Source organism: Eupeodes corollae, chromosome 1 (assembly GCF_945859685.1).
Source record: "Eupeodes corollae chromosome 1, idEupCoro1.1, whole genome shotgun sequence".
In the NCBI taxonomy this organism is placed as follows: Eukaryota; Metazoa; Arthropoda; class Insecta; order Diptera; family Syrphidae; genus Eupeodes; species Eupeodes corollae.
Window position 1 is genome coordinate 156,861,197 of NC_079147.1, and position 22,920 is coordinate 156,884,116.

The following is a 22,920-nucleotide window of genomic DNA, read 5'->3' on the forward strand; positions in this document are numbered from 1 at the left end:
CCAATTTTTGGTCTGGGTATTTATGGCAACATGGTAAAAAATATACACAACCGCGTAAATCGTTAGTTTTTTTCAGGTATTTCTGATTTTAAGCCTGACTAATTTCTTCACCATAAATAAATCTCTATGACTTCAAGCTAACTGAATTGTCTTCATTTTGAGCCAATCCTGTCTCTGAGTACGCAATACTTTCTTAAATACAACAATTATTAATCTATAATAGTAAAAGAAAAATATGTTCTTTAGTAAAAATATTAATGATTTATTCAGCAGATTGTAAATTGTATATGTACGTTAAATAAAACTTAAATACGAGTAGTACACATTTGTTTTTCTTTTTTTTTTAAACAATAATCCAACCCACAGAGCAATGTTTGTATGACACTATAAAACTTTATGACAAAAGTGGGAGTTAATAAGTAGCAGAACAATTATTATTATTATTGTCAATTATCACTTGTTCTGCTTTAATTTATATGAACAGTTCGAACTTGAGCATTCAATTGCATAAGCTTCTGATTAAGCTTTAAATTGTGATCCTTAAGAAAGTTTATAAGATCAGCCTGTTGAAAATTAAAAACAAAAATTATTAAAATCGTATAATTCCGTTATAGTTCAATTAGGGCGTACTTGTTTTTCTAATAACTCAGCAGTATTACTCCTTGATTGAAGAAGTCCCAAAGATCCTTCATTACAGCTGGTGCCAGTAAGAGCATCAGGTGGCTGACCACTCTTGTTGAATTTTCTCACTCGAACTAGAGAAGTTAGTTTAGTATAATTTTGATATATTTCCTGATGAAACAAAAACTATTTTACCAATATAATTTCCATTTATGCAACCGAGAACAATTGTTTCCACAACATTAAATGCAGTTATGTAGGTAATAGGTGAGAGGAATCCTTCAAGACAATGTTCGCCAAAATGTTCACCATAGTAGTGTTGCATCATAGCCTGCACCGCTAGAATTGCAGTATTCCAAAGAGAAACAACATGGAGAGGCACTCCTTTGTGCATTGCAGTAGAACGATGAAAATCGTGGTAACCATTTAGACGTAGTTGTTCATGTTGATGCTTGACGTAGTGGTCGAATAGCTGGAAAGAAATCAGGTGCATAGTTTTGAACTATTCAACTTTTTTTTAAGGATCAATAACTTACATAGGTTATAACCCAGAACGCAGCACGCAAATAGAGCATAGTAAAATAGGCATTGCATCTTTTTTCGGGTGGCGAAGCCATCGCCAATAGAACACCAGTAAAGGATATTGCTGTTGATATAAGTAAGTGAATGCTAAAAAGAATATAAAATAGCAGTTTAATTTGTATCTTGAAACAGGATTAGTTATAAAAATAGTAGTTGCCAATTTCTGTCTACAAGACTGAAATTGAGACTTTCGAGTCGTATTTGATTTTACTATACATTTATTTCTTTATTTTTTGAAATTAGCACACACTCAAAGGGTTTGAAGACAATGTATGAGCATTAGGAAAAGAGGGATTAGATGGTAGCTTTCGGTTCATATTGGTTTTACATTCTTAAAAATTGCATTGAAAGGACAAAGTGTGGTAAGGTATTTCACATTCGCGTAGTGTGGCTAAAGAACGAATATCGCGAGTATTGCGGTTGAACTGTTTAAGGGGAGGAATGCAACTGGCTATTTCAGTAAAGCATAGGCCGTTAAAATAACTGTAAAAACGGATGAGCCATGAAACATTCCGACGATTTTCGAGTAAAATAATTGAGTTAATCATTTTAAAAAGCTCTTTGTTGAATATTTTCTAAGACGCTTAAGTATGTTTCTGGAGCACGAGCCAAGATATGTGAATTATACTCAAGTTTTCGTCGTAAATAGTATATACATAAGTTGAAAATATCTTTCATCGTTTAAAAAAAAGCCAAACAACTAACGGCATTTTTGGCGACATCGCGTATGTGATAGTTCTACAAGACTTAGTTAGATCTTATCATATTTTGTGGTTGCAATTCACATCACAAGAAGATAGATGTGGGGCTAAAAAGCTAAGAGTACTACCGTCAGCGAAACAATTAATTAGATTGGTATTAACACGACATCATTTATAAAATGTCGTGTCTATTATTTTCGACAGTTTTAGTAGATTCGTTCCGTCTTCGAGAAGATCCAAATATATTCAACAAAAGCTCCCGTGGTACAACAAGCAAATAATTAATCTGTAAAATTTAAAACGTAAAGCTTTTAACAAATTTAAGCGAACTAATGATAATTTAGACTACGCTAATTTTAGCAAACTGCGCAAAGATTTTTTTGTTCTTAATAAATTCCTTCACAAGTGTTATATAATGAATATTGAGACTAACATTAAGACAAATACTTCTTCGTTTTGGACATACATAAATGTGAAAAGAAATACGTCAGGCTACCCAAAGCAAATGACATTTGGGGACACTGAAGCACCAGACACATCATCAATACTTTGTCTATTTGCTGACTTTTTTCAATCCGTTTATTCACCTGCTAGAAATTACAGTTATAGTACACTCTTAGATAATTCAACCTGTAGCGTTGATATCGGAGGATTACAACTCAGTTTAGAAGAAATATATTCAGGACTCCAGTCTATAAAGCCCAAGACTATACCTGGAGCTGATGGTATACCCGCTTTTTTCTTAAAAAATTGTGCAAAGCCCTATGCTATCCTTTGTATTGCATATTTGATCAATCTCTATCTTAGGGTATATTATTTTCTAAGTGAATGGAAAATATCTTATCTTGTGCCAATTCATAAATCTGGACCTAAAAATAAAATTGAAAACTATCGTGGTATTTCCAAGTTGTCTACCATCCCTAAATTGTCTGAGAACCTGGTAAAAAATAAATTGGAATTCATAACCCGAGAGCATATTTCTGACCGACAACATGGCTTTGTTTCCGGTCGTTCTACAATAACTAATTTAGCTCTTTTCTCAAATTATGTGTTAAATTCGTTTGAAAGTAAGAATCAAGTAGATGCGATATATACCGATTTCAGTAAAGCTTTTGATTCGGTGGATCATTCCACTTTAATACACAAATTAAAACTTTATGGTTTACATTCTACCCTTCTTGATTGGCTGTCGTCTTATCTAATGGGAAGCTCTCAAAAAGTCATAATAAATAACACTTTTTCGAGATCTATTCAATGCAGCTCAGGTGTTCCGCAAGGAAGTCATTTGGGTCCGCTCCTCTCTAATATTTTTATAAATGATATAATCGATCGATTCTAATGTATTATCTTGTGTAGAAAACATAAAAGATTTAGGTGTTATATTGGATATTATTCCTTTAAAAGTCACATGGATTATGTAATTGGAAGAGCTAACTCAACTGTATAAAACATAATTGTGTTGATTTTAGTGATCCTTACGCATTACTATGCTTATATATATCTCTTGTGAAATCTATATTTTAATATGCAGATGTCATTTGGAATCCGGGTTTTAAGACCTGCTCTGATCGTTTAGAAAAGGTTTAGAGGCGGTTTACTAGATTCATATTTTATAAGATGAAGTGGACTTCTATCCCAGATTATAAAGCAAGATGCCTTTTTCTAGGTATCAAGTCTCTTGAATCAAGAAGAAAAATTCATGGTATAATGCTTGTGGAGATATTTTATGTTATGACGTACGTTGTCCATCTTTGCTTTTAATTGTACCAATTTATGTTCCGTCAAGAGCTTTGCGTGGTAGAAAATTTCTGTTTGAATCTTTTCACAGAACAAGCTACGGTATTAATGAGCCGATTTGTAGATCGATAAGGCAATTCAATGAAGTTTGCCAATTTATTGAATTAAGTAATTCTAGGGATTTGTTTAAGGCCAATTTACTTTTATTGTTTACTTTTTAATATAATTTTGTAATATTTTAATTTTTAAGATCAAATCTGTTAGCTTTAAGCTTGTAGATAAATAAATAAATAAATAAATAAAAATAATAAAGAGTTTCGTAGACAAAACAGAGCCCTGAGGCTCATCAGCATTTATTTTATGGCTTTCAGACTTACTAATTTTATATTGAACGGCCCGAAATGTTATTTCTTATGCAACGAAGGAGGGATTCATCTAAGCCAAAAGCACGCATTGTTGGTAATAGGACTTGATGCTAGACCTTGACTTGAAATAGACCCTATCGAATGGTTTTGAAATATCAAGCCCAATAAGCTTACTTTCTCCAAAACGATGTTTCACGTTTCTGTAAGATGATTTGAGACATGCACAATCTTTCAACTTATGAAGATTTTTTGAAAATTGTATGAAGTACTATAAGATCACTGGTGCACCTATTGCTTGATAAACTGTACTGCCGGTCAATAAAAAGCCTTCGGATTTTGAGATACTTCTTAGTTGATGACATATTACCGTTTCCATGACTTTGAAAATAAGGGACTAGGTAACGTAAGTCCATTGGTCAAATATAATTTTCACATCAATAGTGGGGGTGCAATCCAAACCAGCGGATTTTTGTGTATTAAGATCTTAAAAGAATCTGTGGCTACAGCGATAAAATAACAAATCTAACAAATAGAGTAGCATTGACAACGAGCGTAGGAACCGTTGATGAGGAAGAATTCCCGTTGATTCTTTTTTACAAATTTTTTTCCAAATGACCAAATAGGTAAATACATATTTGATGGTTAAAAACCCGCCACTTTATGACTAACAAAATGACTTTGCTTTCCATTGCTTGACCATATTACGACTTGGTACTGAATTTTGCATACATATATAATTTTTATTACTTAAAAGCTTACACCACCCTCTGAAATTGACTACTCCTTGATAATTCTATGACACATTAATCATCACATCAACAACAACTTACTGAGTGTTAAATTTTAACTTACCTAAAAGCCGGTACAGTTTTCAAAGCCTTAAATTGGTCATTGGCAGTGGAGGTCAATATCGGATCTATTAACTGACTACGATCACTGGTCTGGGGACCAGCATCACCAGAGTTTCTATTGGCTTCATCCATTTGTATTTAATAAGTTGTTTGCACCAGACCAGACCTATAAATAATGACGACGACGTAAAAATAAATATATTATAATTCATTTAAAAACATCTTTGAATTTAGTCACCTATTAATTTGCAGCTTTTCTCGATTTTAAATTTTATAATTTGTTAAATTTTCTATATTTATATTAATAATAATTAGTCATTAGATAAGTAAAAAAGAAAACACTTTTAGCTAGAAGATTTGCAATTGCATTGAAATTAATATGAAATAGATGATGGATGAGGTGAACAAAACAATAATCAAGAAGTTAAAATTCTTTTGTTTTTATTTGTGTTCGTTACTTTTTCAGTGACTAGTTATAAATGAGGAATGAACTTCAACTGACAGGTAGGAATGAACCCGCACGTCAGAAATGACAGAAAATCGTGACATAATCCTTATGCAGCGTTTACATTTAGGATTTTTATTAATCAATGAGGCAAGTCAAAGTCAGGTCAAGAAATTCTATTTTGTTTTTAATTCAGCTTAGGGTTAATTTATGTTTATTATAATTGTTGTATCCTAAAACTACATAAAATACCCAAAATCGACTTTGCATTTGTTGTTGATTTAGAGGTACTACCATTTGGATAGTTTACATAAACAAATTTGATCATTCACATATTAAATAAAAATAAAAAATATTGTTAGAACTATTTTTCAATTATTTAAGTTTAGTACATAATTTCATGTGTACACCGAGTCTACGAGTTACATTTTGTATTGGAACGGCAGTTTCTTCCTCATTCTGGATGTAATAATTACCTATATAAATAAGGTCTCCTGCTGTAATATAGAAATAAATAATTTATTTGCTGATTTTGTTGACAAATTTATGGTGGCTATACATGTGCCTGAACTTTAAATTCTGCAAACAAATAGGACGCAAAATATTTAAACTTTGCTAGTTTGATAGAGAGAGAAGATCAAAAATGCCAATGGGTTCAGAATTCAGATTATAAGAAATCGGATGGAGATTATAGTAAAGACGAACTTGTTCATCTTTATTATACCATCTTCTTCTGCATCAGTGTTGCAAGTATAAAAAAAGTTTTACATTTCTTCTTTATTTTTAAATTTTGTTACTATGTAACTTTTTTGTACAATTTTTTTTTCAAATTTTCATATAAATTTCCTTTAGATTGTGAGATTCATACAACTAATTCATATATTTTTCTTACATTATACTTGTCCTAATAGTAATTTAATTACTATATTAAGAACTCACAGTACGTTTTAAAGCAATGTTTTTTGGTTGTCCGGAAATATTCTTCAATTTTGTTTACAACTTTTCTTCGTTAAGTCAAAAATGTATAATATATTATAGGAAGTATAGTGTTGGCGTACATGAGTGCAGCAACCATTTATATATTTGCAAAACTATCATGTAAACAAAATTTGTTTAAAAACAACTCTTTAAATATTATATGGTTCTGTAAATCAATAAACCATAGCCTAGTGACTGAACCATCTATTTTTTTACATTATTTTTCACTTTGTACTTTTTCGTTAAGTTTTCAATGCAGTGTTATTTTTACTCAAAACTTTTGAAAACTGGTGGTTCCTTTAATTTGTATAGTCAATAGAAAACATGCACAAACATAAGTTGTTATCTGCTTCTATCCAGATTTCTTAAATAAATAAATTAGTCACAACAGTCAGTTGAGAACTAGTGAACTCTCAACCATATTGTCAGGGATTTAAGGGGCTTATTTGAAAAAAGCATTTTTCATGATAAGAATTACTCTTGGAAGATTTTTTAATTCTGAAAATTGTTGTAATCAAGCGTTTTCGATAATAAAAACAAACCTCTTTGGAGGACAAGTATTTTAATAATGGCGAGCAAGACGGAAATTTAGCCTTTTTTGAACCATGTGGTCTTTAGGTTTTTTTAAATGATTTATAAAGAATTTATTTATAACCTCTTTGGAGCACAAGTATTTTAATAATCTCGAGCAAGACGGAAATTTAGCCTTTTTTGAAACATGTGGTTTTTAGGTTCGACGTTAGATGATTTGACTTTTATATTTCGATAACACAGTGGGTATGTAAATTTACAAGTACATAAAGAATATAAAATGCGCTTAATGTACATTTTTGGTTAAAATTTTATAAATCAACATTATTTTGAACAAATTCCTTACAAGAGGCAGGAAAAAAACTTTAGATGGCAAAGGCACGGACTGAACTCAATACCTCAATACCAATACTATGGCATGACAGTCCTGAGCGCTAACTATCACGCCTCGGGTACAGTTGAATAAATACGCTTATTACTGCCTTTTTCCTATGAGAAAACTATTTTTTCACCAATTTTAAAATTACGAGCGAGAAGGAAAAGAAAAAAATTGAGTGAAGAAAATCTTCGAGAATCTAAAAAGATTTTGTTTTCTTAATTCATAGACTATACAATGTTTCTCTGGCTTTTTTTATTTAATTGGTACTATCGGGAATTGTGTTTCCCATTAAATTTTTCCCATGTTCGAAAAATGGGTATCGTGAACATCTTTCGAAATTAGGGAAAAATTACGAGAGAAAGAAATACCTATCGTGAACAATTTTTGTATGGGAATTTTTTTGCTTTTTCCCTGACATTTTACGATGTAAGTTATTCTATAAATAAAAGAATTAATAAAACTAAAAAAAACTTTTTTTAAGATTAAATTCTTCTAAATGAGCAAATATAAGTTTTAATTAATTTTATGGAAAAACCGAGATATCGCCTATGGATTCACTACAAACAGACTGAAGGCAGATATTCCAGAATTTTTGAAAAACATTGAAAGTGATCTCAACTGCACTGGGCCTCCAGTAAAATCCGTTGCCGAGTGGAAAAAAGTAAGTGGTTAATTAATTTAAATTCGTTTTTATTTAAAAATAAAATAATTTAAGGTTTGGCTTGATAAAAAAAATATGTGAGGAAAAAATGGCAAAGAAGAAACTACTTACAAGTAGGACATTCATGCTGTAATATCCTTTCCTGTTAAAATACAAATGTTTGTTTGTTGGTGGAGCAATTATTTTCACAGGAGTGCCGTCTATGCATCCTATTACTCCAGAAATTTCAAGCTTGTTTTCCTTTTTTCTTCTTGAGTCATTTGCATCTTGATCCATAACGGGCAAATTTTGTTCTCAAAGAAATCTTATACATTTGAATGGACTTCTGAAAATGAAGATTGAGCCAACCAAACCTTACAGTCTTTTCCCGCTCCTGTCTGATACCCACCTTCGCACTTATCTCAATGAAAGGATGAATAGCAATACATTTCTTTGACTGAGGCAAGAAATCAGACACCGTATCCATCAATTGTTTAAACAATAGTAACGATGCAATCTGTAGATAGAAATTGTATCAAAAATGTATGAGTCAATCAAATGTTTCAACTTACAGTAGTTCTGGTATTTCTAAGGATTTGAATGATCCCTTAAATTCCGCCTTATAATTCTCTGCTCATTTGGTCCTCTCTGTTCTATCTTCTCAATTAATAATAAAAATGATATTCTATCACTTTGTTTATAATTTAAGCTTTGCACAAAATGAATAAACTTTTTTTTTTACTGCAAAATCAAGTGTCAAAATCTTCGAAAACAATATTGGATTTTTTTTTTCATTTTCATGTTGGTAAAAGTTGTTCCCAGGAAAAAGCAGTATGTGGGGAATTCCCGATAGAGGAATTTCATTTCCGGGAACACCAAAATTTCTTGGGAAAAATATTTCCCTAGGATTTCCCGATATATATATATATTAATATATTCAATGAAAGTTTTCCTCACTGTAGAGTATAGTTTGCATTGAAATTCAAACCCAAATCCAACTCAATCTTTTGGTACTGCATTTTATCTAAGAATAGCTAACAAACAGGTCAACAATACAGTCCACATTCCAACTGTCAAAATATTCAGAAGTTTTCAATTTCCACACTTCCACCGCTAAAAACAAAACATTTGAATTTAATTATGCATTTGTCAATAATTGAATTGATATTGCAGTTGCCACAAAAAGCAAAGTAAAAATTATAATCGTTTACAATAATTCTTTGACTTCAGTCTTTTCTCTTAAGCATTAATTCAAAAGTAGAAAACATGGAATCAAAAAACAGAAAAACTAAATTATCGTCTAAGAAAAGCACTGTCCAAAATGAAGCATCGGACAGTGACATCAATTTTACTGAACCTGAAGAAGATAATAGTGAAGACGATGAAGAACTTTCCGAAGACGACATTGACGACGATGATGATGATGATGGTAATGAGGACGATGTTATTACTTCCGACAGTGATGATGAGGAACTCAATCTGGACCAATTCGATTTCGATTATGTTGCTGATTGTGTTAAACTATTAGAAAATCATGCTGACGTTAATTTGGAAAATTCGATTGTCATCAATCGAAAGCTACAAGAAACATTACAGGAAATGCGAAATAAGATTATTTCAATGATCAAGAAGTGTCGAGATATATACGAAGAAAACCAACGCAAGCTTGCCAATCCATCGACTATAACCTCGGCTTTGAAAGGAATCGGAAACCTAGGCAGACCGTTTTTCAAGGATAAAATTGGAAGACATTGTCCACCGAATGCCGATTATGTTTACCGCAGTGAAGTCGAGAAAGAATTCTTTCCCAGCGATTTGGAACTGTATCCTCATTTTATTTGGACAGCCAGAGATAAGGTGGGAATACTGCAGGGAATCAAAGAACAGGTGTGTAAAATATACTTTAAATTTCTCAAACAAATAAATCTTTTAGAAATAAAAATATAAATGATCTCTTACTTAGGCTATTGAGTACATTGAACGAAAGGATTCATATGGAAAGCAAACTAATGCCAAATCAACTGCCTTAAGTAAAAAAGTCAAACTACACTCATTCAAATTAAAAAAACTTCTGGAAAAAGTCGATGAGGAATTCGAAATCGATTGGAATCAAATATCAGTATATAATTTGGGCTCTCGTCATACAGCAAATAGTTGTTTGGCAAGTTGGAATGCTTATCTAAAGCCAGAAATCAAACGGGATGCATGGACAGAGAAAGAAAATATGAAACTAAATGAACTTGCAAAGAAATATAAATTTCAAGATTGGATTGGAATAGCTTCGGAAATGCCTGGTAGATCTGATTATCAATGTTTTGTTCAATATCAGACAGTGGTTTCGGTAAAAATGAGAGAAGATAAGGGCGAGCGTTGGACTAAGGAAGAAGATGATTTGTTATTGTCGCTTGTGGAAAAATATCGAATGGGTAATGTGATAAGATGGAATCCGATATGTTCTCAGTTGCCAAATCGAACGAAAAAACAATGCTTTGCCCGGTGGAAGTACAGTATTAATCCCAATATATCAAGAGGTAAGCTTTCATAGTTCAACTAAATTTTTAAAGATACTTTTAGAATGTATGTTTTTTTTGGGGCATGTGTTGAGTTGAAAAATGTATAGATTTTAGTTAAAATATAGTACAAATATGGCCTACATACATATAACAAAAACGCTTCTATCGAACTTTTATGCAGACCTAGGCATAGTATAGCTAGGGTCACTGCAATACGTACCCGAGATTGGCCGATAGGAGAACATGCATCATAGTTGGATATTCCTCACAATACTCACCTCCGTAGCTGCAAAGACCCAACATAAAAGGGAAACTGTGATTCACTTTGTAAATGTCCTGCCCTCACCTGTTCTAGAATTTAAAGCCTCGGAAGGGTTAGGTTAGGTTAACGTGGCTGCAGATTTAGGATCCACACACTTAGGCAAAAAATCCCATTGTTATACCACATGAATCTTGAGAATTACTTCTTACTAGTCCAACCATTTTGAGCTTTTTATAAAGCGAAGAGAAATGTGATATCCTTTTTAGCTAGGTCACTGGGATTATCAAAAGAGTAGTCTCAGAGATGAAGTTTGCGACTTAGTGAAAGAGCAGGGCAGGTGCAGAAAAGGTGAGAGATTGTTTCCTCTTCTTCTTCGTCCATACAGCTCCTGCAGAAGTCATTTGAGGCTACACCAAGTCGTATTGCGTGTCTGCCTATAAGACAGTGTCCCGTAAGGACACCTATTAGGGAGCTAATATGAAGTCTGCTTTGAGATAACAAGTCCTTAGAGTGCTTTAGGTCCAGGTCGCATGTTGGTAAATTGTGCCACCTAAAATTTGGTCACGCAAAAAGCCGTGATGTCTCTGTGCCCGGCACCTAACATAGGTGAATGTTAAATTGCTGCGCCATCTTCATAAAAGAAGATCGACAATCGAGTGCCGTTTGAGATTTGGTTGAGACACCGTCAAGAGATTTAATTTCATTCATTTGTCTTGGTTCCATCTGTATAAAAATTAATACATTTGTTATCCAGGTGCTTTTTATCTTCCCATTCATCTCTGGATGGAATGGATACCTGGAAGTTTTTTCCAAATAGGGGTTTAGGAATGGTGTAGTCTATGTACTTAGGTATAGAACCAAAGAGGTTCAAAATGATAGAGTGTCCCGCATTGTTGTTGGTCCATTGAGACGAGGCGTCGAGTTTTATCGCTGCACTCGCTGCCACTTGTTTACTGAAGATGTCGAGCGTGTTAGATGGAGGAGAGTGTCTAACGCTGCTGAGGGTGTGGTTCTCAATGCCCCGCTTATGCAGAGACATGCAGTGCGTTGGACTCTGCTGAGTCTCGAGGTAATAAAGCAGAGAACGGAACCTTTCGAGCTTTTTTCGCCGAAAAATAGTTGAAATCCAGTTCTCGGCGTAAATCGCTTTCAATGCTCAGGAGAGAAAGCTTCGATAGACGGTTGTGTACCATCGTGGTTCGAAGCCTATTTTTATAATTTTCATTTCCAGTGCAATTTGTTACCATCAAAACCAAAAACATTCTCAATGCAATTTCGAGGTTTGGGAATATTACTCTGACATTTTAATTTTCGAGAATTTGGTAGTAAAATAATTTAGGCGATTGATCTGTTCCATAGTCCTTTTCCTTTTTGTATGAGTCATTCAAAGACACAAATTGAACCAACTCATTACCAAGACTAGGCTCTAAATCATTCGGATACACTTTCACCAATGCCTCTGTTGCAGCGTGCAAATTTTCAGCATCCATCTCCACGAATGTGATTCAGGAATCCAAATCTCGAACGTACAGCTTCATGTTCATGCAATCTTTCAGTAAGAAAAACGGATATCTGGTCAATTACTGGGATGAAGGCGGATACTTTGTATTTTTCCTTCGGTGACAGATTTGCGTCTTGTGCTTTCCCGTAATCGAGCGAATTCAACCTCACATTTCTCGTTCTGGTGCAGGTACGTGATTGTACATATTCATCAGTATGGGATATTTTTTGGCTACTTCCCTGTATTTACCAAAATCATTTCGTTTGGATTCGACGAATGATTTCAATGATTCTTGTACATGCACTGCCGATTCAAGAATCATTATCGGGTCTGGCAACATCTTGTTTGTAGCTTTTAATCGCTGCAAGATATCGTTCCAAAACGTTGCAAACTAAGCGGTTTTGAGACCACTCATCCTCCGTAGAAGGTGCGTTGCTTCATTCCTCACGAAGGCTTTTTGCTCTTTATTGGAAGGTAGCTGGTTAGAGCTTCTTCGATTTCCGAATAGCCGTTGACTAAGGGTTTCGTAGCTTCAGCTCTACAAGACCAATAAGTGTCGCTTAACTTTTTCAAGACTAAAAACTGGCCGCTTCTCTCCGTCAATACCAAACATCCGAGGTTGCGGGCAAATAACACCCCACTCAGCCATTAAGCGATTGGGATACTCGCTCACAATGGGGAGTGAATTGGAAGAGCTTATCAGGATTTTGATATTTCACTGATTGCCTGATTGGAAGAACAGCAGGCTTATAAGTTTTATATTAGCTTGTAATTTGAACTACTTTGTAACAAATAATAGTATTAATCCTTTTTATTTTAACTAACTAATTCGTGGCTGCGCTCGCTATTCTGGTCAGACAACATCCGAAGGAAGGTATGTCGAGATTTTTGCTGAGTTAAACCACCTGACTCAGTTAGTTGACGAGCCAACTCGGATTCCTGACGTTGCAGGTCAATCCGCCAACACTCTAGACTTGTTTCTTACTTCTGATCCTAGTAAATATATTGTCAGTGTATTATCGCCTCCAGGCTCATCAGACCATTGTGTCATATCTGCAAATTTCTCATGCCAGTTAAAGTTAAAACACCTACGAGAACCGTTTGGCAATATGAGAAAGCTTACTTGGGCCGTCTCAATGAATTCTTCAGGAACTTTAACTGGTCACTATGCTTCCTCGATAGTGACGTGGATCCCAGTGCAGATATGATTACAAACTTGATTATCCCCAATAGGGTAAAATCTATCAAACCCAATAAAAACTCATGGTTTGATTCCAGCTATAAAGCGGTTATCAGGACCAAAAATGTAAGTTTCCGGAATCGCAAAGCCAACCCAACTGAGGAAAACCGGAATAAGTTCAAACAAGCTAGAAAGACCTGTAAATTTTTGCATGATCAGAAATTACGGCAAAAAATACTACAATGTCCCAATGGTAGTACAAATTTCTGGTCATTTGTAAAAAATGTGCGCAACACTACGTCATCGTCAGTTCCTACGCTCGTTTACAATGACGCTCCCTACGTAAGCGCGATTGATAAAGCCAATTTGCTTGCAGCACAGTTTGCTGTTAATTCGATGCTGCCAATGAGTGACATGACTCCGCCTGTACTTGAAAGCGTAAACGATTCTATGGGACGGATCTTCTTTCGCACTCGTTCAGTTACTAGAGTACTTACAAATCTTGACATTCACAAATCCGCTGGCCCGGGTAGTATCCCCGCTATTGTTCTGAAGAGGTGTTCTTCAACGCTGGCAAAACCACTGCGTAAGCTTTTCCATCTGTCCTACGCTACAGGTCTCTCCAAGTGGATGGAAAACTGCATTTGTCCAGCGAATCCTACTCACCATCTAACTATCGTCCAATTGCACTTACGTCCCTTCTTTCCAAGGTCATGGAAACGCTGATTAATTATCAGCTCAAGAAATATCTTGAAGATCGAAAGCTTCTTAATGACCGGCAATACGGCTTTCGTAGCAATAGGTCCACTGGTGATCTCTGGTTCATCTCACCGAACAGTGGAGCAAATCTTTACATCGTTTTGGAAAAAGTAAGATTATTGCACTTGATATTTCAAAGGCATTTGATAGAGTTTAGCACGAAGCTGTCTTATCGAAAATGCGTGCATTTGGTATTGATGATTCCCTTCTTCGTTGGGTTAGAAATTACCTTTCGGACCGTTCAATTCAAGTAGTCTTGGACGGGTTCAAATCTGATATCCACAAAATAAACGCTGGTGTGCCCCAGGGCTCCGTTTTTTCTCCGACACTTTTCCTTATTTTTATAAATGATCTTTTGTCTGAAACTTCTAACCCACTTGATTGTTTCGCTGATGACAGTACCCTCAGCTTTTCATATTCGTTTCTAGATTCTCATCCTTGTTCTTGGGATGTGGACTACCAACGGCAGCGTATGATGAGCTCGTTAAATTCTGAACTTGACAGCATTGTCCAATGGGGAATCAAAAACCGTGCAGAATTTAATGCTTCGAAAACTCAATGTCGATGTCCAAGCGCCTCTGACATGTCCTACGCCACAATTCCTGGTTAGATATTGTTTGTGGCCAGCGAATTTTAAGGATATGACGCAGACAGCGGTTCCAAAAACCTGCGATTTTTTCGAGATGGTGGCCGAGACTTTCAATAGAACGGATTTCACATTGGATTCGAAGAATTTCAGTTTAGTGCGTAAGGAGACTTGACTGGATTTCAAATTTGGGACAGAGCACCAAAGGCAACGCGAGCTTTATTTATTCTGCTTTTTACGTCCAGATCCGTACCACCATTTGCTGATACGATACTTGCGAGGTAATTAAATTGTTCGACCTCTTCAATAGGCGTGTCATGCAGAATAATACGATGTTGTGTTTTGGGGCCTGATAGCATTATTTGTGTCTTTTTTCTATTTATTTTAAGACCGCACGATTATCCTTTCAACCGTCAAGTTTGACACATCTCAAACGTCCATTGAATACCTTGCCTCTCAGTTGTACCGACGCTGGCTGACGCTGGAATTCATCTTGTCTCACACCCTGACGCACTTCGAAAGATTCGGATAGCTGTCCAATATGCATCACGAAACACCTTGCATTGTTGTAGGACTCCTTTATAATGGAAACATTTTTTGCGGAATTCCTGTTCCAAGAAGTGATCTCCATATGCATTCTTGGTTAACTCGGTCACAGGCCTTCTAAAAATCTACAAACATGATGTTTAGCGGTGTTTGAAATTCTGCAGACTGCTTAAGAACAATGCGTAAGGTGTTGATATGGTCAACGCACGACCGACCGCTGCGGAAGCCAGCCTGAATTCTCTTGAGTGTAGTCTAAATTCTAGCCTTTATCCGTTCGAGGATTAAAGTTGTCATTAGCTTTGGAAAAACGGACAAAACGGTAATAAGACGCCAATTGTTGCAGTTCTTCAGATCATCTTTTTTTGGCACCTTAACAATCACTCCATCCTCTCATTTCTTGGGTTTCGTTTTCCCAAACAGTTTGTATAACCGGATGCAAGATACTAGCTGCTGTGGCGGAATCAGCTTTCAGGAATTCCACTGGTACTCCGTCAAGCCCGGCTGCTTTGTTCTTTTTGAGGAGATGAGGTTCGATGTCAATACCCCTGCAGAATCTGCGCATCTCGTTAAGTTGGGGCACTTCAGCACTCTGTTCAACGGGGTCCTCATTCAACAGGGCACAAAAGTGATCCTTCCACCTGCGAAGTTGATCTTCAATTGATACCAATAGTGTCCCATCCACATCCATTACAGGATGATTGTTGTTGCTTTTTCTCGACAACTTCTTTGGCTATTTGGTACAATTCTCGGATATCTCCTCTTCTTGCAGCGTTTTCAGCATTATCAGCGAGTCCATCTTTTCTCAGGTCTCACACAACGATAGACCATCTTGTGTGCAATCCGATATTCGTTTCAAAAAAATGATACATAAATTTGTAAAAATTTGTTTTCCACTAAAAATCTATTTAACAAAACTAGATTTTCAAACTAAACTATTTCTTGATATGTAAAATATTGTTGGTAACTTTAAAATTTTTAAGAATAATTTAACTAACAACTTTTTTAACCCAACACGAAAACCTACAAACTTTTAAGCAAGACAAATTGACATACGGGATGGGAAGTTATCAGTGTGGGTCGCATCCCAGCCTCTTTTTTTCTATTTGATTTCAGCGCCTGGTTTCATTGCCTGATAGCAATTCCTATTTAAAAAACACAAGTCCTTTATCCCGTTTGGTCTTGCCCTCATTGACTACTAAAAACTACCATCTTCTTCTGCCCTAATGCGCCTAATTCAACTATTAACATCACACTCTGTTCTTTGAAAGATATTTGATTAATGGTGGGCTTCCCTAGTCTAAGACTACGGTGGTCAGGACCAATCAGGTGAAGTTCTGAGAGAAAATCCTCCTTTTCTGAAAGAGACTGCGAATCAACTAGCTTGAGTGTCCCTGAAGGCTTTGTTTTTTTTTAGCTTATTTATTGATGGAATTTCTAAAAACCATGAACTTTATAGATGCCCTAAGCGTTAATTTTTCATGAATTAACATAAATTATTAACTTTTTATTTTATTTTTTTTTTCCAGCACAATTTACTCCGCAAGAAGATTGTATTATTTTAGCTGCCGTAGAAGAGTTTGGCGAAAACTTCAATTGTTTCCCCAAAGATCTGTTTCCAAATCGAACGGTCGTCCAAATCCGAAACAGATACAATAATTCAATAAAACCTCGTGGCGAAACCCGCCATTGGTCACCCGAAGACGATCAATTGCTTCTAGATCTCATAGCAAAGTATGGCGAACACGATTGGAAGAATATATCCGAATCAATAAAAAGTCACACTCGAACAAGTTGTCGCACTCGGTATTTGACAATTGCAAAATTTTTCAAAGACAATCCCGATGCAACAGTTAAAGATATCCCGCGAAAAAAAAGAAAATCTCGATCCAATGTTACCAAACACAATTGGGTGCAAACAATCACCGGTTGTCCGGAGGAACCAGAAGTCAAAGATCCCACTGAAGTTGAGAGCAAAGAGCTATACCGTTCGAAATTGCGCAGCAACGAACTACAGTGGTACAATTTTTTGAAATACTCATATGACTATAAATTCGGCGAAGGTTATAGCAAGGTTCCTAATTGCTTAGCGAGTTTAGAATTTGTGCGGTATGTGTTCGAATGCAAATTGACTATGCCAATTGTTTTACGTGGGGGCTATGCCAAGGGATTTGTTGCTGTGAGTTTAACCAAACTCATACGGCTGCATGAGCAAGATGATAAGTCATTGGTGTTTGAGAGACCTGATGTGGGTTTCAAATTGCCTCCAAGTTATTGCACTCTACTAGCCTTTCGAGGGCTTTGCATTCAGGCATCTTTCAATGATGACAAAGATAAAGTTGAAACAAGTACCATTGAATTGCCTGCCAATGTGATAGAAGCAAGAAATAAGTTTCGTCAGCGTCTCATAAGCCTACTATATAAAACAACTCTTCTTAGCCGTCTAGAACCCAAGACGTCGGTGGAGCATAATACGTTCAACGTGATTTTCGATGCAAGCACTCAATTGGGTCGAGTTGCAAGCATAAATTTGGCCGAACTCAAGGTTGCTCAGATGAATAAAATTGCTGAAAACCTTCGAATTGCCCAAGAAAAAGCCGACAAAAATCGAAAGTATAAAGAAAAAATGAAAAAGAAACAGAATCAAGGCTACCAAATATCACCAACGAAGGTTGTTGCAGAAGATAACAATAACAAGAATATAGACGACTTCAGAAGTAAAATTATTCAAAAACAAAAGGTGAATAAACCAAAGCAAAAAAAGACAATTACAATGGCTGAACTCTTGAATATTGTCAATCTTACCACAAGTAAAGATGAACGCGTTTGTCCACCGCAATCAACTGAACAGCCAAAACAGATTACTTTAGAATTAGAAAACGCTTCCAAGTCGACGAAGTCATTAGAACAACCCAACGATACAATATTAGAATTAGATGAACCCTTGCAAACGATCGTAGCTACTACTAAAGGTCTGCCTGATCTACAATCTACGGATCTAAGTGAGGAGACTAAGCCACTCAGCTCAAAGTATAAAACTTTTGCCACACAAAAAGCAATTGGAAAGCGGAAGTTTGAGGAGAGCTTAATAAGTTTTGAAGAATCTGTTCGTTCTGGGGGAAAACGAATTAAAAGGGAGAACGAATAAATTATTGAAATTTACTTTATTTATTAGTTTGTTGTATTTATTTTTTCATCCCACAATTGTTCGATACGATTTTTGTTTTACCATCCAGTTGTAGTGTTAGCCAAGCGACGCATTCTTCTTGTGTTTCTATCTTGGTCACGTATCTTCTTTTCCATTTCGGCATCGGTAAGTGTCTCCAGGAATGGAGCCCATGCATCAGCGTCACTGGGATTACGGAAGGGTACATCGATTGTGGAGAGTGGAGCTTCTGAGAAAGCATAAGTACGTAAATGCCATGATAATTGACCACGAATTGAATAAGCTATAGCTGTGACAAATTCTCCACCTAAACCAAGTTCGGCACAGAGTTTCATGGCGAATTCTTCGGGATTGTTGTTCTTTTCCGACATATCCCATTCGACTTGGTCGACTAATGAAGTATTGCCAACGTGTATGTTGAGTTTAACGATGACACGTTGATCGCAACTTTCTTCCAATATTGGTTGTTCATTGGGGAATGCTTCGATTTGTTGACGAATAGCTTGCGCTATGGCTGGTACAAATGGTACTGGATTGAGGTCCAAATCATCGCAAAGTACCTCTGCGAATTGTTCTGGTGTGATCATACTTTCTGAAAATGAAAAAAAAAAAACGTTTTTTAGTCGTTAATCGTTGTACTTTTCTTAGAAAAAGTCTTTCGTGTAAGCGTTTAGTGGACAGTAAAAGAAAAACATAGTACAATGCACAAGCCTTAGACACTAAAAATGTTAAGAGGCAGCGTCTTGTATGTTTGGTTGTTTTAGAGCAAATTAACACAAATGCTCCAAGAAAATGCCGAAAACAATAATCCTAAGTTAATGTACCTCAGGTTCTATGTTATTGGAAAATTTAGTCCTCCCTCCAACGCTGGTAACTCGTAAGTTCACTTGTAGTTAACCCTTAAAACGAGCTTTAGACAGGGATTCTTATAAGGAATCTGTATGAGGGTACAAAAAGGAACTAAGAAAATCCAAACGATATTTTTATCAGTCCATCTATGGTACAATAGAAAAAACATACGAAGCCTTTAAGCTTTGAAAAATTCTTTCAACCAGTGCAGTGATGCCCATCTGTCTGAAAAATGCAGCTGGCTCCTGAATTCAAAAAACAAGCTACGGTGGGCTCTCAACAGCTTCAAACCATACAAATCGACACGACCAAGTGGCATAATACCAGTCGAGCTTCAGAAAGCCTTGGGTATAGTTACATCTATTCATGGGCTTGTTTTCAATAAATGGAAGAGAGAAATTAAAATGCTGGGTTTACACTTAAGGCGCGAAAATGCTCGCAAGCTAACCCTAAAAATCTAAGATCTATATCCCTATGTCCCTCCTTCTCAAGACCTTGAAAAGATTGATTGATATTCATCTCAGAGCAAACATTGTTACAAGACCTCTTTATAATTCACAACATGTCTACTGTAAGTTTCCACCGACTTAGCCTTACAGTTACACACTGTAGTACAAAGCATCAATTACTCTCTCCATCATACCTTTCCTGACATTTAAAGTGTTTTTCGTCTATTCTTAATTATTTAGAATGAATACTAGTACGTCTACGTCATCCCCCAACTAGAGTTGGATGAAGCTTCCAGATTTCTATACCTTATAGGTATTTCTGAGTATTCCTGGAAAACGAGTCAATCTACTTCTACTAAGCTAATGAGGGGATTAGTGGAGGAGTTTATTCTAAACGACTAAAATTAAGCATCTCATTTCGATTTCCCATATACAGCTTGTTGGAAAAAGATCTTTTGGACGATAAATGAAGTCTTGCCATTACCAGACACTAGCTAAAGCACTAAATGACTTTTGCAGAAGAATTCTTCTATAAAGATCTCAGATATACTTGCTGCACTTTTTTTTAAAGTTTCGTAAGGAACTCCAATTGGTTTCATGAAGATCAGAAGGCCTCAAGATTCATGTGGTATCACACAGGTCCAACAACTGACCCAAGTGTGTCCTACACCATCCCCGACAGCAAGTTGAAACTCTGGTTTAAGTTGGGTCAAATTAAGTAGAAGTGGCTGATGGCTTAAAGTGCAACAGATTTAAATCAATATTTGGTTCGAAATCACCTCGAATGTCTTCACTCCTCTAGAGACCATTAAAGCTCATGTCTGAACTTGTTAAAATCAAAATATTAAATTGAATTAGACAGGAGATTAAAGTCTAAAGGCTTTCTGAAATGTCAGGACAAGAACATAAAAGGCAAAGAACTGCTTACTTTTTTTCACGCTTTCAAGTCACTGGCAGGAGCTATAGGTTAAGTTGCATGTTGCTTGTTTTATGTTAGGTTCAGTCTATGTTGTTCTTTTAAGGGAGTGCAACTACTTTCTTTTGAATGTTAGGTGTGCTATCCGAAGTATGATCATGTATTTTGCTTTATCCGAGAATTTATGTTTGGATTTTTAAAGTTCCAAGACCAAAAAATATCACTTCAATTCGTCCAATTAATGAGGTTGTTCGAAGACCTATTGCAGTTCCTATATTTCTTTAAGTAGTTAACAGTGTGAGGAATGAGTTTACTGCATAATTTAGGAAGAATGGACACAAATGGAAGCATTAAAAACACAACACTACAAATTTGTCATACAGGTCATGGCAAGTTGGCAGCTAGATAAAATCCGAGATGGTTAAGATTTGTAAGTGAATGGGCATTGGTTCTATACGAGTTGTTGCGCCTTCGAATACATTTGTTTTAAAACTAAATTACCATTTTTATTCCAAGTGAATGTGTCCCTTAGCTTTTGACCCTCCAGTTCCATGTCCAAACGTATTGGCACCAAACATTCTCGTTGAGAAGCATTTTCTATACTTGCTGTTGGATCTGTGTCATCAAAACACATTGGAAAGGTCCGTACTTTCTTCGTGTGTACACGATTCCGATTGATTGGAGTTGCTTGGGGCACAGCATCCAAGTGACTTGAATTTGGCATTGTTGGTACCCATTGTGGTGCTTTCTTGGATTTACTCTCTCTTGGCAGTGGCGTTTCTGATGTGTTCACCGATATTGCTCGGTATCTGAAAAAAACGGCACAACATTAGGTATACCTGCTCAAATAAAAATTAAAAATGTATACTTTTCATCATTCCCAGCAATAATTTCATCAACTTCTGAGGCTTTTAACAACGAAACCGAACTAGCAAGAATGTGATTACTTAGTCCGGCATCGGCTAGACGTTTTCTTTCGTCATTAGACAAAACAATTCTGGTCATTCCGGGATATTTCTTATAAAGTATACCACGGAATAGGCGCAGATAATTGCCGACTTCCGAACCAACATAATAATATTCACCGCCTTCTTCTAGTTGGAAACTTATTGGCTTATCGCCATATGTTGGAACTGCCATATTATTATTTAAAACTGAAATATTTGTTTAATTCTTTTCAACTTTTAACTTTTTTAACAGATTTTAACAAATAAACAAGCGTCAATTAAATGAAATACACACCAACAACTAATAAATATGGCGAACCGAAGGCGATAAGTCAAATTGAAATGAACTGTTCGATTTACAATTCGAAAATTTCATTTTCAGCTGAGTGCGTTTCAGGTTTCACATTTTTAAGGTTGATGACAGGCTTTCAAAACCACTTTTCATTTGTGTGAAATATAGTGGAGGGAAAAAAATTCATGAAATCCAAGTTTCTCTGGCGAATTTTGAAACTCTTCACTTTTTTAATCAATGTATTTATAAAAAATTGTAAAAATTAAAATAATTAATTGTTCACTGGAGTACTCGTGGCATGATGGTTAGTGCGTTGGACTGTCATGCGAGAGATCTTGGGTTCGATCCCTGCCTGTGCCACCTAAAAGTTTTATTCACGGGTACTACGTCTTACGAGGAATTGACAGATTCTCCAAGAGTAATTCTCGTCAAGAAAAAGCATATAAACTGTAGGTCCTCTCCAATTACTTGCACACAGAAATGGTTGAGAGTTGTAAGTCACTAGGCCCCGGTTCTCTAGGGACTGTTGCGCCACCTAATTTAATTTAATTGTTCACTGCAGGTAAATATATTTATATACCGAGCTGGATACGGAAAATGATACATCGCTTAATAATAATTCGCTAATTTCAATAAAACTTAAGAATTTAGAATTTAGAATTTTATTAATCATGATTAGCTAACATTGTAAGAACATAAATTCTTATTTATAATATAGCTTTAAAGTGTGCACCAGCTACGGCATTTTGTATCACAATAAATATATGTTAAAATGTTAAAACATCAAATTACAAAAAGAAAGAAAAAGAATAATAATAACAAAAATATTAGTACGAGTAAGAATAGGTACTTATACAATTTTATAAAAAGATGAATTTAAAAAATGTATTATTAATTGTTTTAATTGTAATTAATTGCTAAGGTACAGTTTTAATTCATTTTTTAATTTCTTTGCGCAATTTAAACTTCTTATTTCACGTGGTAACGAATTCCACATTCGTGAGGAGTTTACAAAAAACTGGCGTTCAGATGTCGCACAACAAAAACGCGGGACCAAAACTTGAGCGGAACGATTTGAGTTTAGGAATCTTATCTCATTATAAAGGTATTCAGGTTGTCGGGTTTGA

The 22,920-nt window shown here is 35.5% G+C and overlaps 3 protein-coding genes across 3 annotated transcripts; 1 reads left to right on the forward strand and 2 right to left on the reverse strand.

Moving 5' to 3' along the window:
• Positions 1-238: 238 nt before the first annotated feature.
• Positions 239-5,302, reverse strand: LOC129938830 (transmembrane protein 192). Its single transcript, XM_056046619.1, has 6 exons — positions 5,096-5,302; positions 4,859-5,023; positions 1,158-1,290; positions 817-1,093; positions 631-755; positions 239-563 (listed from the first exon to the last, which is right to left on the reverse strand). The coding sequence occupies exons 2-6, from the start codon at positions 4,987-4,989 to the stop codon at positions 468-470; spliced, it is 762 nt and encodes a 253-aa protein (XP_055902594.1). The 5' UTR covers positions 4,990-5,023; positions 5,096-5,302; the 3' UTR covers positions 239-467.
• A 3,661-nt stretch (positions 5,303-8,963) lies between these two features.
• Positions 8,964-18,341, forward strand: LOC129940100 (uncharacterized). The gene is made up of 3 exons (XM_056048340.1): positions 8,964-9,717; positions 9,794-10,361; positions 16,704-18,341. Exons 1-3 carry the CDS (start codon positions 9,097-9,099, stop codon positions 18,320-18,322), a joined length of 2,808 nt encoding a protein of 935 aa, XP_055904315.1. The 5' UTR covers positions 8,964-9,096; the 3' UTR covers positions 18,323-18,341.
• On the reverse strand, positions 18,320-21,831 carry LOC129940101 (SWI/SNF-related matrix-associated actin-dependent regulator of chromatin subfamily B member 1). Its single transcript, XM_056048341.1, has 3 exons — positions 21,423-21,831; positions 21,056-21,363; positions 18,320-18,932 (listed from the first exon to the last, which is right to left on the reverse strand). The coding sequence occupies exons 1-3, from the start codon at positions 21,692-21,694 to the stop codon at positions 18,400-18,402; spliced, it is 1,113 nt and encodes a 370-aa protein (XP_055904316.1). The 5' UTR covers positions 21,695-21,831; the 3' UTR covers positions 18,320-18,399.
• Positions 21,832-22,920: the final 1,089 nt, after the last annotated feature.

What these genes read in the sequence shown, in the direction of transcription:
- LOC129938830 (XM_056046619.1), bottom strand. Translation starts at nt 4,989, where the DNA reads ATGGATGAAGCCAATAGAAACTCTGGTGATGCTGGTCCCCAGACCAGT. An exon ending in AAAACTGTACCGGCTTTTAG is followed by an intron (nt 1,291 to 4,858) that starts GTAAGTTAAAAT and finishes TATTCTTTTTAG; the next exon opens with CATTCACTTACTTATATCAA. An exon ending in CATAAATGGAAATTATATTG is followed by an intron (nt 756 to 816) that starts GTAAAATAGTTT and finishes TAACTTCTCTAG; the next exon opens with TTCGAGTGAGAAAATTCAAC.
- LOC129940100 (XM_056048340.1), top strand. Translation starts at nt 9,097, where the DNA reads ATGGAATCAAAAAACAGAAAAACTAAATTATCGTCTAAGAAAAGCACT. An exon ending in TGCAGGGAATCAAAGAACAG is followed by an intron (nt 9,718 to 9,793) that starts GTGTGTAAAATA and finishes TCTCTTACTTAG; the next exon opens with GCTATTGAGTACATTGAACG. An exon ending in TAATCCCAATATATCAAGAG is followed by an intron (nt 10,362 to 16,703) that starts GTAAGCTTTCAT and finishes TTTTTTTTCCAG; the next exon opens with CACAATTTACTCCGCAAGAA.
- LOC129940101 (XM_056048341.1), bottom strand. Translation starts at nt 21,694, where the DNA reads ATGGCAGTTCCAACATATGGCGATAAGCCAATAAGTTTCCAACTAGAA. An exon ending in ATTGCTGGGAATGATGAAAA is followed by an intron (nt 21,364 to 21,422) that starts GTATACATTTTT and finishes CGTTTTTTTCAG; the next exon opens with ATACCGAGCAATATCGGTGA. An exon ending in ATTCACTTGGAATAAAAATG is followed by an intron (nt 18,933 to 21,055) that starts GTAATTTAGTTT and finishes TTTCATTTTCAG; the next exon opens with AAAGTATGATCACACCAGAA.